At 45.7% G+C, this 18,306-nt stretch overlaps 1 protein-coding gene across 2 annotated transcripts in view; it reads right to left on the bottom strand.

The window, feature by feature from the left end:
* The window catches only part of PTCH2 (patched 2), a 76,374-nt gene that overhangs the window by 44,411 nt on the left and 13,657 nt on the right, over positions 1–18,306 (bottom strand). For both annotated transcript variants that reach the window (XM_079980257.1, XM_079980256.1), the window contains 3 exons: positions 15,274–15,406; positions 9,773–10,284; positions 8,500–8,692 (listed from right to left, as the gene is read on the bottom strand). In XM_079980257.1, coding sequence (XP_079836383.1) covers positions 8,500–8,692; positions 9,773–9,943 — 364 coding nt within the window. In that variant the 5' untranslated portion in view covers positions 9,944–10,284; positions 15,274–15,406. The remainder of the gene's footprint in view (positions 1–8,499; positions 8,693–9,772; positions 10,285–15,273; positions 15,407–18,306) is intronic.

An 18,306-nucleotide genomic window follows, 5' to 3' on the forward strand; every position in this document is an offset into this window, starting at 1 on the left:
ACGGCATGAAGGAGCCTTGGCCAAAGACGAGGGGAGAGCCCGACCCCCGAAAAAGGGGGCTAAAAGAGATTCAGTTGGGAGCCATTCACTGCTAAGACTCCTGTCAGCATTGACATAAATTTCCACTGGTGTTGGCATTTACGCATTTGGCATTTCCATATGTATAGAGTTGCCTGGACTAATTATGCTAATCATCCCCTCTGTTGGCCGCTGTGAAAAATGCCCACATTAAGCACTCCACTGCCTGCTAATGTGACTTAATGTGCGGTTGAAACATACATTCATCCCCCTCTGAATGGCGAAATTTTTCCACATTGCTGCCTTCATTCAGGCAAGAAATGAATTTTTTGAACTCAGACCACTTTTCCAAGCCAGGGGGGATGGATCAGAGAATAACACTCTCTCCTTCTCTCTCCACTTTCTGTTCCCCACTCACAGCTCTTGCTAATAAAATAAAAAAATAAAATCTCTAGGGCTGGGTCAGACACCCTTCTTCACATATCATTTAAAAATGGAATCTCCATATGTACAACCAGATCAGCGAGGTGGGGAGACCCCATCTTTATCTAGAAGCATCCGTCCTCTCACTCTTCTCTTGTCCACCCCCCCCCCTCAACAAAAGGAGCTCTTTCCTCCCCCAACCCTTCAATTCTTTGGGAAACTGAAACAGCCTGAGTGGCAACTCTAGCAAGTTTGAGCTAGTCTGAGAAAAGAAAGATCCTTTCAAAGCCGGCCATGGTCACAGTAGAAGATGCCTCTTAGAGCAAATGTCAAAGCAGAGGCAGAAAACAAAGCAGATTTAGAGGATAATGGCCAACGCTCTCCCACTCTTTCTCTCTCTTTTAGAGGATAGAGAGGCTGAAGGGTATCCTCAAATACACTATTTTTTAAAATAGTAGTTACAACACTTTCTATTCTGCAGGTATTATTTACTACTTGCATGTGCAATCACATGTGCAACCCTCACAGCAGTTATTAGCAATCACAATAAATACTATGAAGCATATGAGAATTGTTCAATGATTTTTTTCTTCTTCAAGTGTGGTTATAAACAACTGCATTTAGTTAACTCCAGTGTTATTTTGCTACTGGCATTTACTACCAATGGAAATTGGTAATGACTTGGTGACAAAGAAAAAGAACAAAACTAATGGCATTTCCCTCTTTGTTGGACTTTATCCTAGTTTGTCATCATTGTTCCTACCTGCACTGATAGTAGCATTTTTCCACTGTGGCCCATAGACAATTGCTTTTTCATTTGTGTGGTGTTGTTTTTAAAACGTATCTATGGATTCTGCCCAGCTTAAAACCTCTTTTCTTTATTGTGCCAAAGTTTATGTGTTGAATCCTGTCAAATGCCGGCCAAAGAAAAGACAAGAGAAGGGGCAAGGTGACTATGGAAGAACCTAGGAAATAGGTTGGCTTAAGACTAGACTGATCATTACCTAAGACTTCCACAACAGGAGGTTTATTTAATATATAGCAAGTGTGGGAGAATCATCACTTCTACAGAAGGAAGAGAAACACATAGAATATTAACCAAATCTAAACTATCAAAGGACATACCAGCAGACATCTCTGTAAAAAAAAACCTACAAGAAATACAGTTTCTTTCTTGGAAACAATGAGGAATTGTCTATAAAATTTTGGAGGGTATGAGGGAAAGATGCTGGGACACACTCCAAAAATAGTGCAGAAACTGTGTGCCCCTGTGGCAGCCTGATGGACTTCTTTATGGAGGAAATTTGATAGGCCTTAAGTTTATACCCAGACTCCCTGAATTACCTAGCTTCTCCTATCGTTGTTGGATTCACATACTTCCCCTGCATCACAACATTCTGGAGTTTGCTTTTCCACTTTAAATAGTCCAGTTTACTTTCACACTGTCTATGTGAGATTATAAATTCTTTTTTGTAGATTCCTTAATTCTGCTGCCAGCCTCCTTTGCCTCTAAGGAATGCAAATGTCCAACAATATGGGAAGCACACTTGTTCACGTCACCCATCTTCCCCATGGCTCTCATCCTTCCTGAAGTTGTCCTCTCACTCTTATCAGCACCAAGGCCACTTCAGAGGCTTCTGCTAGCCACTAGGCCACCCACCTCTGCTGGCCACCCAAGAACATTACGTACATATATACACTGAAGCCCCCTTGGCCTCTGCACTCAGCTGCCTTGGGGGCTTGTTTATTTGCTCTTGTGAGCGAGGTATGCAGGCCCCACATCCACAGTTTATTTATCTGTTCAGAAGGAGAGTTCAGAGTAGAAAAGCCTCATTGAATATATACTGGGCCTTCTAGTATTTCTCACATGGCCTGCCTTCATGGGGTTCATCTCCAGTCTCAAACACCCTGAGGTCTGACCTGATTTAAAGGCTGCTTCACCTCTCCCATCTGCAGGAATATCAGGCTAAGTTTGTAAAGGTGTCAGGCGTCAGCTCTCTCAGACTAGATAGACTCAGAACCCCAGCACTCTTTAAAGGAACCATTCTTTGCTATCATTTCAAATGGGCAGTTTAGACATCTTTCACTGGGCATCAGATACAGATAAGCCAATGGTGATTGTTATACTGAGCTGAAGTCCCTAAATGAGGCTAGGTTCCCCAGTCATTCTGAGCTAAATGCCCAGTTTGTGTACCCTACAAGCATCCAAACTACAGAATCTCCCTCCTTTACAAGTTACCTCTAGTCATATATATTTAGATGTTCACTCCCTCAAAACACTACTGAGAACTGAGCTGCATCTGGCATCAAAGTATTCTCCCAGGTTATAAAGTAGAAATTCAATCACGCCACTCCACAAATTACACTCCAGGAGTTGGCTTCACTAAATCCTGTGCTAATTAATTAATTCCTTTTTAAATATTGACATTATCCTATCCCAAGATATAGGCCAGTACAGTGAAATAATTTCATTTTCTCCAGCATGAAGGCATCTTACAACACTTTATCCTGGAAAATGTCACTACTGTCCACTCTGGGTGTTCTGACTCATTCAAGATATAGAAACACGTTCAAGGTCAATTTTGACTGCCAGCTCAGAACAGCAACTGGACTCACCACCAAGTCTCTTGAACAGTACCTTCCAGATCTCTGCATACTGGTCTTATCACATCAGCATGCTGCCTGCAGTCTGTCCAGCAAGGGTGTCTATCCATTGCCCCAGCAGTAATCCATCAAACTCTTCATTTCTTCCGAATCCTTGCAAGTTCCAGTATGGGTGGGCAAAAATCCTTCATTGGTTTTTCTTGCCTCCCCACACTCTCAGGAATTCAAAGATAAAAACATTTCCTCTGGCAGAACAGCCATTCAGTAGCAGCAACCTTTAAAAAGGCCCTGCAGCCACATAGCTACACCAAAATGTTCTGGTTAAAGATTAAACCTGCCTTTCTTTGAGGTCACCCTTAGCCTATAAATCAACCATGACCTTTTGCCTCTCCAATGCTGGTTTGTTTTCAAGCCCCAAGCTCTAGGGTTTAATTCCCACTCAGGAGTCTACCCTGGTCATAACAATGCCAACAGGCAAGTACCTTTATAGAGGTTTACCTATAAGTGCCTACAGTCAGTTCCTGTTGACATCACCTCTTGGTATTTTCCCATCCACTGCATTTTCTATTTTTTATTTTTAAGCTGTGAACCGCCCTGAGATCTACGGATGAAAGGCGGTATACAAATTTAATAGATAATAATAACTGGTTGAGATGACTGGTGTCAACACTGTTGTAGAATAGATCACACAGTGAGACACCTGATCCTTAGTCAAGATGGGTAACCTTGCTGTTTTCAATTGAGCTTAATTCAAGGCTTTCAGCTGCTATTGCACAGAAGGGGACCCAGAAACTGGAGAGAAATGCACACTTGCCATATAAACTGTTGCATGGTGTAGATGTGGGATATATTAGTGCATTTTACACCAAATTGTTTACAGACTTCAACACTCCTCCTTTATCTCAACATTTCCAAAAATAAGATGCCAATTCTAACAAGACTTGGTGGATATTCATGGAATAGATCTTTCTTAGTTCCTCACAGTCCTCTGAGGTCACTTTGTACATAGGAAACAAAGCCAATTTCTTAAACATGAGCATTTACAGTAAGAGTGGAATTAAGGAAAAGGCATACAGTATATGCCCAAACTGTGAGAGAGGAGCTTAGTTTTTCACTGCTAAAGCCAAATGCCAATACAAGGAACAAGCAGAGCCTGCTGTTAAGATGGACCTGGGATGACACACTGCCATCCCATCAATACCCAGCAGGTCCCTTGTCTCCTCTCCTCTCCTCATCTAAACTAAACAACAGTGTGAAGTCAGAGTGCATCTGTGGATACAACACAGTTCCATGGACAGAATCTACCAACCACATCATATAACCCCCAAATGGGATATCAGTAGGGCAAACAGCTCATTCACCAATATCAAATTGTTTGATCTATTCCCACAGTGTTTCCATTTATCTGCCTCAGTAAAATTCAACACCATTCATAAATAAGGGTCAAGTGGTTCAATTCAATTTGGCAGTTCTTTAAACTCATGTATCTATACTCCTCCCTACTCTCTCTCTTGTGGACAGCACACACCAAGAGAGAACTTTCTAAGGGCCAAACATACTGGTCACAGAAGCATATTCCTTCTTTTAAACATGTTTTCTCCTGCTATCTCTCATGTTGTTTGGTGCTGATGAGAGTTATATTCCCAAATATCTGGAGGTCACCATGTTGGCAAAAGCTGATCCACAACAGCATTGCAAACGGAAGAGGTTGGTAGAAGGAGTAGTTTAGGGAGGACGATTGGGCTGGAAGGAGAGACAACCATGGTTACACTAACGCCTAGAATGATACCCCATCTGTTTTAAGGAATCAGATGTTCTGTTGTTTTCCACTATACACAAGGTCAGGGTGCTTCACCCTGCGCGCGCACACTCTGGCCCACACACTCTGCATGACAGCTTCATGTTTTGAGCACAAATACACTCAACCATCTTTTCCAGGGTGATTTAAGTGTACCACAGTGCAAAAGGTGTGAGAAGCTACTACATATATTTGTTCATAGAACAGTGGTGAGTATGGGGACTGCGACCTTCAAACAAGAGTCAATGGTCACTTCCTTCAAATTATGTGTTTCTGGATTTGTCTAATTTAAGTTAGTGAAAAGCACCACTGGTAGAAAGAGCATCTATACTATACTATCATTATGCAAAGAAGCTTTCTCCAGAGGCATTTGTACAGGGCTATGCACAAATCAGATCAATCAAATGTGGCAAAGGGCATGGCATGAACAAAACTCAGTCATGGAGCAACTGCCATATTGCAGAATGGCTAGGCCTGTGGATAATTCGCAGTTAGATTCAGCTGGTTTTTCACTATCAATGCTGCATGTTGCTTGTCACGGATGCAAGGGAAGCTAAGGAATTTCTGGTCTAGGAATCCAAATCTTGACAGCAAACCTTTTCTGATCCAAATGGCCCACAACAGAGGATAAGAGGGATGCAGTACAGTTCAAAGCACAGCTTCACAGAAGTATCCTCAGAGCGCCATGGGGTTCCAATGAAAGGAGCCTGCGTCACAGCAAACAAGTAATCACAGCAACATTTTACACACTGGAACTATCCACAACAGGAGATCTACAGCTGTGAACTTTCTCCACTTCTACTTCTTTGCCAACTCTTCACAGCCAGCTTTTTTGCCACACACCAAGCAGCCAACTGAAAGACAATATTGCAAAGCCCCACTTGGCAAATGCCAGCCAGCTGAGAGGATAAACTGTGATTCAAGGAAATGCAAGTGATAAATCAGAATATCGCTTTTTTACACTGTTTGTTGCAGTACCTAGTTCTAACATGCATAATTTAAAGTAAAATAGTATCACTGAGCATTTTTTAATCTCAAAATGAAGATATATCCAAATATAAATTTGTAGCAAAACAAAACGTCCAACCAAAGAGCTCCACAAAGTTTAGTGCTCTTTTCAGTGCAACATCCCCAAAACCTAGATCATGTGTGCCCTCTGCTTTATGTAGCTTACAAGCCATCACTCCAACTATGGGACAGCCAACAGATTTTTTTCTTTTTTCTTTTAAAGCTGAGCAAATGTCAGCATCAAAAGCAATAAATAAGTACAAGCCCAACCGTGCAGGTTCTCAGGGGATGTTCTTGATTTGGGCTGAGATGGGCTGGTTACAAAAAGGGGATTTCCCTTCTTTAAATGTTTAACAGCTGCAGGTCTTGATGGATCTCCTTTTTGCTGCAAGCCTCTGGAAGGCAGAAGCAAGGAGAGAAGGGGAGGGGGCAGAAGGCTAAGGTTGAGGCATTTTTCCCTTTCCAGTCCCCCTTCAGTGTGTGAAACAGGTGGGTAAACTTTACTGGCATTCATGTGAGTGTGGGTTTTATTTAAAAGGGAGTGGGAGGGTGGAAGAGTGAAGTTGCTTCTATTGTTGAACAAAATCCAAGAGTAGTTTAGGACCACACATGGAGCTGGGGTTGTGCAGGGGGAGGAGGTGTGGAACGCCAAAGATCGCTGACAGTCATCACAGAGAAACATCTGCTCTTGGAAAGCTCCCAGGCTGCTTGCAATTTTTTTTTGTTTAAAAAAAGAATAAAAATAAAATAAAAATCCTAGGGTGTGAAAACTCAGCGCAACCTGGTGTTGGAAAAGAGAGGAGACTGCAATAAGCAGGGGATGGAAAGCAAGGAGCAAACCCCAGGCACTGCCACATGGATTGACGGCAGTGCCGAGAATGGAGGGGACAGCATAGCATGCTGAACTTATTAATAACAAAGGCATCATTTTTATCAAATGTTTCCAGTAGGAAATTAGGATTTGCTCCTGGTGACCCCTTTTGCTTTCGGCTATTTGCATTCAACCCAATTCCATTCTCAGCTGGCAGGCAAGTGTAACCCAAGTTAAACTTCAACTGACAGCTCTGCTGTAGACAGTAATTATCCTCTCCTTCAGCACCACCCTCAGAAAGGTAATTTAGGATTTTAATGTCAATAATGCAATGCAGCAAGCAGGGCCCGGTGGCAAGAAAAGCCATATTATCTGAGATGGGGGAAATGATTTAATTGCACTTGTCTATGTGGGGGCATGTATTTGCACCGATAGGGATCTGGACTCCACACACGGCATGGCGAACACAGGCACACACATGCAGAGCAGCATAGGAAGGTTTATGCACACTCGCACACACTCTTGCGGAACAAGTTCAAGGTAGAAATCTCTCTCTATAACACCACAACCACACCAAACCCTTTGGGTTACGGGAGAGGTCTGTCTCCCAATATTTCTGGTGTATAAATCATTGTTTCTCATAGACTGAGACCGATATAACCAAACAAGATTGAATCCAAAAAAAGGGAAGAAAATTCCATGCCTGGACAGGAAATCAGTGAAGATCACCACAACACCTTTCTTTCTGGAAGGTGGTCTGAAGGTATAGGATGGGTGAGATTCTATTGCTGAAGCAAAACAGGTTAAGCACTGTATAGTGCTTGGATGGGAGACTGCCTGGAAACCACATGTAAGGAAACCACTCTGAGCAAGTAAGAGGAAGAATGGGCTGCAAGGCAGGGTGTCATAAATGTGATACATCCCATTACTGAGACCTCCAAGAACAGAACTGCCAGGTGCCTCTAAATCCAAACCATAATTGTTGGCAGAATCTTCAATTATTCAAAAGCACTTAAGGCAACCCTACATTCTCCAGTTTTATACCATGTCATCCCACAAGTCTATATGTAAATTTAGGGCATGGAAAGTGTCTGTCCCATCATTCAGTATTCACAAACAGTGCTCATTATCATCATGGAGAATAGTATTTAACCAACATTCAAAAGAATTCTGATTTGGGCTCTAAAAATCAGAGAACTGGCTTAAAAACCACTGGCACAACCCACTGAAAACATTTCTGGAGGAAGCCCCTTCAACTTGAATGGAGTTGCACAAGGGCACTCACACATTATCATCCAGCTCTTATTCATATCAATGGGGCTTGCACAGAAGAAGTTCCCAGCATGATTGTTCCCTGTGCAATTATCTTTTTAAATAAAAGAGCTTCTTGTTTTCATCACTTTGCCAGCTGGTCTTGGAGGCTTTCTAGCCTGTTTGAAAAGTCACATAATTCAAGTTTTTCTCAAGGCTTACAAACTCTTCTTCAATTATCGAAAAAAAGTTAAAATGGGGAAACAGGGTTTTATTGCAAGACTTGAGGTTTTAAGAGTTCCTCAAACTGGAATACATTTTTATATCCAAGAAAGTGCTCTCTATCCCCCTGTTACTTGGTAGCTTCCCCCAAGATGCCAATTCCAAGAAACTGTGTGCAAATCTGGATTTACACACATGTGTGGAGCTTAGAGAGGGGCCCCTTTGCTAACAACTCCCTTTAAAAGGCTCTTCTAGGCCTCTTGCTTCCACTATGTTTGACAACTGCTCCACCATCACCCAACAATGTCCTAAAGCGCTATGCAGCCCTCCCAGTATTCACACACACTCACAAAATGGAACTTACCTTCCACCCAGAGTTGCTCAATATCCGTTTCTATGGAGGCTACTCGCAGCCCTACAGCCAGCGTCCCAAAGACCAGCAGCCCCACAAAAAGTACTTTGCCACAGTGACGATGGATCCAACAGCCCAGTGTAAACAGCAGGGCCTGGAACTGGGCCCGCAGCCACAGCGGGGCTTTCTGGCCCACAGCCTTACCCTGGGGAGAGAAATGGAGAGTTAGCCAAGACACTGTTGCTACAGGGAACAGCAACATCCTGCCCCAGGGTAGCTGGCACTGGGGTTAAAGCAGACCTCAAGCCTTTGGGAGCAAGCATTTCAGCAAGAACCTTGCCATAGATTATTTGTGGGGGCATATATGTGCACGCCTGCCTGTCCCTGCAGCGCTTCCATCTGCTCGGAACTTGTGAAGGCCAGTGCCCATATCCTCCCAGTCTGCAGAAAGATGAACTCCTGAGTGACAGCTGTAGATGTGGGTGAATCCCCTACTCAGGGTGGAGAAACAGGCCACTGGGAAGCTCCTGCCACCATCCATGTGTTATGTCTGTGAGGTTGCTGAGCAGGAATCTCCCTCCTCTGTTCCTCAGCGGTGGTCTGCTTCCCTTCCCCAGTTCCAGATACACTCCTCACCTTCAGAGCAACCCAGCAGCTGAAGTGCCCTGTTAGAATGGAGCCCTGCAAAAGGCAACCCGGTCTGTTAAGGAGTCCTACCACAGTCTAGTTTCCTGCTCTGGGGAGAGCAGATGTCCGCTGCACCCTTTCCACAGGTGCGTCCTTCTGACCTGTCAAGTTTCCTTGCTTTCCCTTGCGGGACACTCCCCCATTGTCTCCCTTCCACCGATTCAGCGACTCAAGTCCACCCGCCTCCCTTGCTCGCTCCTGAGCGAAACGCTCCACGCAGACCCACCCCCGAGCCGCCGTCTCCCCTCGCAGATCCGATCCGGGGCTGGCCTCTCCCTCGCGTCCCTCCTGGACGGCTCCCCGGCGTCTCCCCTTTCCCTAAACAAACTGCAGGGGCCACGGCGCGGGCTCGCACTGGAGCGCGCCGGCCAAAGCCTGCCCCCTTCCTTCATTCCCTGGCCCCAAAGAAGCCGAAAGCTTCGAAGAGGACCCCCTTTCCCAGCCCCCCCCCCGGGCCCAGAAGAGCCGATCCCTCGCCTTTTTGTCCCCTTCCTTGCAGCTGCTTGCGCGCCTCTCTCCCGGGTGGACGGGGTCGCCCCAACTTTACTTCTCGTCCCCCCCCCACCCGTGGGAAAGCGCCTTCGCCCCATTCCCTTACCTTGGAGATCTGTTTGAGGGCAAAGGCAGCGTGGCAGTAGCTGGGTCTCCGGAGAAGATCCGAGTTGGCAGTTGCCGCCGCCGCCGCCGTGGCCGCCGCCGCCGCCGCGTAAGACGGCGGGAGTTCTCCCCGGAAGCCCCCGGCCCCCGGGACCGGCCGATCCGAAGCCATGCTCCAGGGTCGAGCGAGGACGGTGCTGACGGGAGGCGCAGGGGCGCAGGCGGCTTCCCGGGAGCGGTAATCCAGAGGGGAGAAGCGCGGGGTCGGAGGCTTCAGAGGAGTGGCTGCTGCGGGGATCCCATGTGGACATTATGGGGGCGAATCCGAGGCCATCCAAGCGCGCCCCATGCGCCCTCGGCGCCTCCCAGCGTGGCCCCTTCGACGCGCGGCAGCAGACGGCGATCGAAAGCTCACACAGCCCCCGAAAGGAGAGGCGCCCGGGTGCCCGGCGGTGCAGTGCGCCTCGGATCGCGTCCCACCAACATTTGGAACAAACAGGCTCCTTCGAGATCCTGAAAAGAGAAGCGGGGGGAGGAAGGTTTGGTTTGATGGGAAAGTGCCCCGGTTCCCATTGGCCGAGGAAGAGGCAAATTACTCCGCAAACATCTCCTATTATTAGCTGCTAAGCAACAGCTCACCAAAGTGGAGAGAGAAGAGACCACCCAGGCAGCGCCCTCCCCCGCCTCCCTCCTCCCCGCCTCAAATCAATGAGGGCAGAGGGAGGGAGAGACTTGCCTTCAACACAGGAATTCTGCTCCACAGATTTTCAAATGCTGCCCGTTGCCCCCTCCCAGCTGCCCCCCTCCCAAATCCAAACCAGCTCCTTTATTTATTATTGCAAGCGGACGCAGCGATGTAGTGGGACAGCTGCAAACTTTGCGGGCGGGGGGGACGGGGACACACAGGGTGGACTCTCCAGGATTTGGGGAGAAAAGGGTAAAAACTTTGGGGTTTGCTGTTTTGGTTTTTTAAGAGGCAGGTGGAGAGGACTGATTTATTGAAAAAGCTTAAATAGGTATAAACAGTGGGAAAAGCCAAAGTGGCACTATCACCGTCATCAAGGGGGGGACACAACACAACACAACTTTTCTTATCCTGTGATGGCTTTGTAATGACTTTTTGAGCTGTGTGTGTGTGATCTAACACACACACACACACATACACACACACACACACCCTTTCCTTCACCAGGACTTGTAAAGCACACAGGGGCAAAATGCCTTTGAACATGTACAGAGTGCTGTAGTCCCAGTCCCTTGCACTGAGAAACCCTGGTTATTCTGCACACCCCGTGGAAAGAGGGAATGTCTTCCATGCAAACAGACATGAGTATGAAACTTCCAAACAAAACGGAGCCCCAACACCTGTCACTTAGAAATTAAGCCATATCACATGGCATAGATTCTTGAACTCAATACATATTTAGGGGAACAGATACAAATCCAAGAAAACAAATTTATCAGATCTTTAAACAACACAAACCAAGGAACTCTTGCTTCAGAAGCATGCAGGGTTCCTAACGGGGCAAAATAATAATAATAATAATAATAATAATAATAATAATAATAGTCAACATCAGAAACAAAACTGTATTTCCATAAAAATGGAATAACTAATTATTTTGGCCATATGGATGGGCCAAAATATGAGCCAGGGTCCTCCAGACCTTCAAATTATAACCTATTTTCAATAGCTTAGGCTGCAATCATATAATCCCATATCTAGGAGTATATACTTAAGACATATAGAATTGCACTGCCAGTCTTGGAAACGGGGGAGGAATAATCTCTGAACATGTGCAAAGTACTCATCATTGAGTAATAATCACTAGCCTTCATACGCCTTGGAGCAGTGACAACTTTATCCAGTTTTTTTGGGAGGGGGGAGAGGGGTAGAGGGAAGGATGGGTTTCTAGTCTGTGTGACATCCAGGCAGGCCTGAAACCCAAGAATTTCATTTTGGAAATTTACTGACAAACTTTCCTTTGACCAAACCCACAAGAAAGCCAGGAAACACAAAGCCAGCTGCAAAGTCAGTGCTTCACTTTCCACCACTGAGAAACTACAACCAGGCTGGTAGTCCACAAAGGGGCAGGATTGTATCACCCCCTACATCATACTCAGAACCTCATGCATTTTTTTTCTAAAGTAACCTTGAAATACTCTTCTCTGACACAGAAAAAAAGTGACAGGTTTCAATTAGCAGGTGATGAGCTCCCATTAGGTCTGTTTTCTCTCAGTCCCGTAAGATGCCCATTATACCTTCCTTTGCCAGAGAAGGAGGCACCAGCAAAATTAACAGGAAGCCAATGAACAACCTGGATTCTAGCTGCAGAACTTGGACTGGAAGAAAACAGACCCACTATGTGGGAGGGACTAATCTGGCTGAGAGATGGCAGCCTGAGTAATCATGTGACTCACTCTAGGCTGAAGTGAAGGCCTGTACACATGACACATGTACACATGCAGTGAGGTCATTGCATTTCACTGCATTTCCCACCATGTTTGCACATTGTTGTACTCACGAACGTGGTTTGATGCATATCTAAGTCGCCCGTTGTATATCTCCACTGGTAGACAGAGACAAGGTGGGACTTTTCTTACCCAATGAGCAAGTCTCAATTTGGATTGAAGCTGGTTTGGAGGAAAATGCATCAAAACGTATGTATACACAATTTCTGAAACCAGTGGCAGGACTGTACTGGATGCAGAGTAAATGGGAGTGTGCATTAATATGGAGAACCAAAACCAAAGCCAGTAGTGTTTAATTGTACTTCTCCATCCTTCTTTGATGGAGGCACAATCACTGCTGTTCCCATATTAGGAAACAATAGATTGCTCCTTTGATGAATATTTGGGAATGTAAATTTTACAGAAGAACTTGGGTGGTAAGGAAGAAGAAACGTATTACATATTGGAGACCGTTTATCTGTTCTTTTTGTGTTAGGGTTTATGCATGTGTATTACAACGTGAATGCATGTACATGCTATGTTCTGAGATAAATGTGAGTATTATGTAGTGGCTTTTGTGGGAGGTATGTATGGAACTGGACACTGACAAAATTATAAAAGTGAAACATTTTATTTCTTCTGAAGTGATCAAGTGGGAACTAGAGAAGATTTCAAACTAGATAGACAGATGTTTAAAAAATCCTATTGGGGGCTTCCTTGGATGGTCAGCCAGACCTGAAACAATACCCACTACCTTTAAAATCCAGTAATCTTCTTCACAGTGTTCTACTCTCTCCCTCACCCTCATCCCTACCCTGCCCTGTGCTCCTACCAACAACCAGGGTGAGGAAAATGCATTATTGACGTAACTCTGCCTTTACAATTATCTGTGATAGATAGTTTCATGTTTTTGCTGGGGGGAAAGTTTGTGGAATCCACAATATTTGATTCCAGAACAATTGCCTACCTTCAGCATCCCCCAAAAGTGGCCTTTTGCCACTATATCCCCCCTCTGCTCACCCTTTTCTTCACCAAGATCATACATACTCTGAAACATCAGAAAATAAGCAAAAATTACAATAGGATTTAAAAGTTTCTGAAAGGCCTCAGTCCCCATTAGCACAGTATTGCTCCTGATCCTTCCCCAGAGGCAATGGGATGCTGACATATTTAAGGCAGTCGAGGTAATGAGAACAAGCCCTCCGCATAACATCCCACACATTCTGTCTGTCTCTATGTGCACAGCACCAGCTGAAGGATGACTCTTTCCCACCCACCCGCCCCCACTATATCCTGAAATGCAACTTCCTTACAACTACTAGCTTGCTCGGGTCCCAGTCAGCAATGTAAGTGAGGGCCCTGGTTTTTCCCATCTAAGAGGAATTCATCTGTCATCTACTGGCTAGTTGCCTATTTGGTATTACTGTTTAACGCTGGGGCTTCTGGGCTTCTTTCACAAAAGCCTAAAAACAAACCTCCACCGCCTATCCCCTTTTTTGAAACACACATCACCCACAGGAAATGATGAGCCTCCGAGGATGATGGTCTTTGCAGAAATATGGCAGTGGCCAATTTTGCTCTGTGCTGTTGGCCATGCATCCTGGCTTTCTCTCTGGTGGTGCAGCTAGCGCAGGTGTGGGAAACCTTTGGCCCTCCAGATGTTGCTGAACCACAACTCCCATCAGTCCCAACAAGCCTCATCAGTGGCCAGGAACGATGAGAGTTGTAGTTCAGTAACATCTGGGAGGCCAAAGGTTCACGACACCAGAGCTAGTGTCAAAACCCATCTCCAAGATGACAACCTAGAGAGAAGCAGATGTTGTGAACACTGGCAAACAGACCTGGCACTAGCACCTGGGCCAGTGTGGGGATGCCAGGTCTCATAGACTGATGCTGGTCACTGTTTTGGCATAGTGAGGTAGAGAAAGAGAAAGAGAAAAATTAGTTGTGTGCTTCACTATTTAGGGAATATGTACGTCCATCTACATATTGGCAGGGACGCAGGTGGCGCTGTGGGTTAAAGCCTCAGCGCCTAGGACTTGCCGATCGAAAGGTCGGCGGTTCGAATCCCTGCGGCGGGGTGCGCTCCCGCTGCTCGGTCCCAGCGCCTGCCAACCTAGCAGTTCGAAAGCACCTCCGGGTGCAAGTAGATAAATAGGGACCGCTTACCAGCGGGAAGGTAAACGGCGTTTCCGTGTGCGGCTCTGGCTCGCCAGAGCAGCGATGTCACGCTGGCCACGTGACCCGGAAGTGTCTCCGGACAGCGCTGGCCCCTGGCCTCTTAAGTGAGATGGGCGCACAACCCCAGAGTCTGTCAAGACTGGCCCGTACGGGCAGGGGTACCTTTACCTTTACTTTACCTTACGTCCATCTAAAGGGTCTAAAAGTACCTGGCTGCTTTCACTGTTTCCATTCTACAGGGACAGCAGCTGGTGCTGCAGGAGGAAGTGTCAGAACTTACATTAAGCACTTGCAATAATAGTTTGCCCGCAAACTCTGGTCCTGAACAGCATTACTTTCCTCTACATAAGGCGGCATGTAAAGTCTAATTCATGGGCAGTGATGATTTTCTTCTTGAATATTTTGGTGTCTGCTCCCCTTCTGGCGCAGTGAATCCCATAGGATCGATCTGGTCTTCCTTCACCTTTCTGCTCTAGTGGTTGGCCCTTTTTTAACAAAAGGGATAGGAACCGTTGGCCCTCCAGATATTATTGGATTCCCACCAGCCCTAAGCAGCACAGCCAATGGTCAGGGATGATGAGTATTGGAGTCCAACAACATCAGGAGGACGGCAGGTTCCTAATCCTTGCCAGACTGTTAAACAGTGAAGAGCAGTACCACTTGTCCTGCTTCCCTTCCCTTTGATGAGTGTGTATACAGAATAGTATCATGCCATCTTATTGTCTCCTTTTCAGAAGCTACAAGCTCATACCGGTTCTTTTTGTAAGTCTTTACAGCTTCCGTTTCTGAGCACACATCTTCCCCAATCCCTCATACAGGTTCACAACCATCTTTTGGTCTCAATATTCAGGGGGGTTTCATTTTTCTCACCAGCAAAGGCCTTGCTTCGAAGAGGCCTTTCCTCTCACTTCATGATCCCAGTTCTGCTTTATCTGAATTAATGTTCACTGGATATCAGTGGTGGCTGGAACCCATCGGACCTGGTGGGACTGCTGAATGCCTTCTGCAATGTGATGGAAAAAATATGTGAAACGCTGTGATGAAAGCTACCACTTGCATATCTAACGTTAAACACTAATCCTAGAGAGGACTATAATAACTGCAACAGCTTCATGGCTCCACTAACTCAGCTGGTCAATGAGAAGGACCCAGAACACAAAAAGGAGCGAGAACCCCCCTAGTGGACAATGGTGGGATAAGCTGCCACAGAATGTAAATTTGGTGTTATTCTCCCTCCCTCCCCTTGCATAAATTAGTGGCAAATTACCAAGGGAAGTCTGTACTGCACAGGCACTGAAAGTTTTCAGAATATGATATGCTGATAAATTCTGACAATGAGAACGAATGAACTGAAATTGATAAATGCTGAGATTTCAGAGAACAGCTTTATATTTTCAGAGGGGTACCTGCGTTCATCTGTTGCTGCAAAAACAAAAAAGCATTGTAGCACCTTAAAGACTAAAGGCCTGTCCACACTTCCTCTGGTCCCACTGCTCCCCCCCACCCCCACCCCCGGGGAAACCGCTCTTTAATGCTCAATTGAAGCAAATGTCAATTTGGGTTTTCCCTAGACTGCCACTTGTTCCAATCTTTCGCCAAAGAGTGAGTTTTCCCTTGGAAAGGCGTGGGACAAGGGGGAAACCGTTTGGACCTGTGCCTAGAAAGCCTGGGTCAAGCAGAAAACCACTCAGACCCATGCTTTCTAGGCACAGCACAAATGGAAGTGTGGGCGAGCCCTAACACATCCCATCAACTACAGCCAAGCCCTGTAACACAGCTGCACCTCTTCTGACCCATTGGACGGAGATGCACAATTCCAGCCATTTATTACATTGCAATATCTACCAAATGAAGTGAAATGGTATCCAGGAATAATATGCTACAGGAGAACACCATTGGCAGCCACCTTGGTAAAAATCACTGTAAGCTATAATCAAGGATTACCATCAGCCCGATGAAAACCAACATTCTGGGTTAGGACATCACCAGCATGCCACGCATCAGCCTGGGTGACCACATGCCTGAGGTGGTAGATGATTTTTTATCTCCCTGGGCTTTACCACAACCAGCAGCTTCACCACCAATGCTGAGCTGGACAGGCATATTGGGAAGGCAGCTATGGCAATGGCTCGTTTCTCCAAAAAGGTAAGGGAGACTGTGATGCTAATGACCAATACCATGATGAAGGTCTACCAGGCATGAGTGTTGAGCATGTTGCTTTATGGAAGTGAGTCGTGGGCAAGTTACACCCGCCAGGAGTGACCCCTAAACGCCTTCCATATGTACTGCATCAGGAAGATTTTGGACATTGCATGGAAGGACAGAGTCTCAAACAAATATGTGCTGTCTCAACCCCACATTCCCAGCATGTTTGCACTTCCACGGACATGACCAACCAGCCCTTGTCATTGCGAGTCCTTGTTTGCCTCTGTATGTGGGCACTGTAATCGACACAATCTCTGATGGGATGTTTTAAGTGTGTCCGTTCCTCCACCCTCCATTGTTTTTTAATTGAACATGTTTTCCCTCTCCTCTCCCATGCCTGTATTAGATTTGGTTGCTATTCCACCCCATTAAAAAAAATAAAAATGGATTTGATATCCCGCCTTTCACTCCCTTTATGGAGTCTCAAAGTGGCTAACATTCTCCTTTCCCTTCCTCCCCCACAACAAACACTCTGTGGGGTGAGTGGGGCTGAGAGAGTTCAAAGAAGTGTGACTGGCCCAAGGTCACCCAGCAGCTGCATGTGGAGGAGCGGAGACGCGAACCCGGTTCCCCAGATTACGAGACTACCGCTCTTAACCACTACACCACACTGGCTCTCAGCAGTATGGGCACTTTTAATAAAAGTTAGCACCTGCAGTAAGGCCCATTGTGTTGAATGTGACTCACTCCCAGGTAAGTGTGTATGTATGGAATTGCAAACTTAGGCTTACTAGTGAGGAAGCCCCATTAGACACTGTGAGATTTAGGTCCAATTAAGTATACACACATTGTAAAGACACAGTCCTGCACCTATAGAAGTAAAAACTTCTGCTGACTCTTAACAAAGGAGGTTTGTAGCACAATACACTTTGGGGCTACCATAATATGCACACTTACCTGAGACATACTTCTGAGTTAAAATCTGTAGAATAGTGCTGCTTATTGGCTACAGTCTCAAAAAAACAAAGCTCACCAAGTATCAGACCCCTCCCTCCTTCCTTCCTTCCTTCCTTCCTTCCTTCCTTCCTTCCTTCCTTCCAACATCTACAGGAGAAGGGTACCCTGTCCCATCACTATTGCACCCTAGATTGCACAATCTTTGCATTCTACCATTAGACCAGTGTTTCCCAACCTTTTTCTAATCGTGGTCCCCCATGGGTGTAGCCAAGGGGGGCAGAGGGCAGCTGTGCCCCACAAATAAGTAAAAATCAATACAAATCTGAGGTTCTGCCCCCCAACAAAAGCCTGCCCCCCTTAACAAAAATCCTGGCTACATCCATGCCCCCCTCCTACTGGTCGAAAGGTATCTATTTAAATGTTTTGTTTATAATTTTTATAATTTATACAGAATACAATTACATAAAATGATAGGAACATAATGAAATATTGTTGAAGCAGAAAAACAGAGACTAATAGAGCTGGAAGGGACCCCAAGGGTCATGTTTCTAGCCCAACCCCCTGCAATGTAGCAAACTCAGCTAAAGCATCCATGACAGATGGCCAGCCAACCTCTGCTTAGAAACCTCCAAGGAAGGAGAGTCCAGAACCTACCGAGGCAGATCCATCTTCCATGTATTATAAAAAATAAACAACACTTATTTGACCCCAGTTATTTGACACAGAGGGGGAAACCCACAGATACAGTCCAAAAAGTATATAGGAAGTTCTGTATATATTGGATTATTTTTTTTTAAAGCA

This window comes from Podarcis cretensis (assembly GCF_951804945.1).
Source record: "Podarcis cretensis genome assembly, chromosome: 6".
NCBI classification, from domain to species: domain Eukaryota; kingdom Metazoa; phylum Chordata; class Lepidosauria; order Squamata; family Lacertidae; genus Podarcis; species Podarcis cretensis.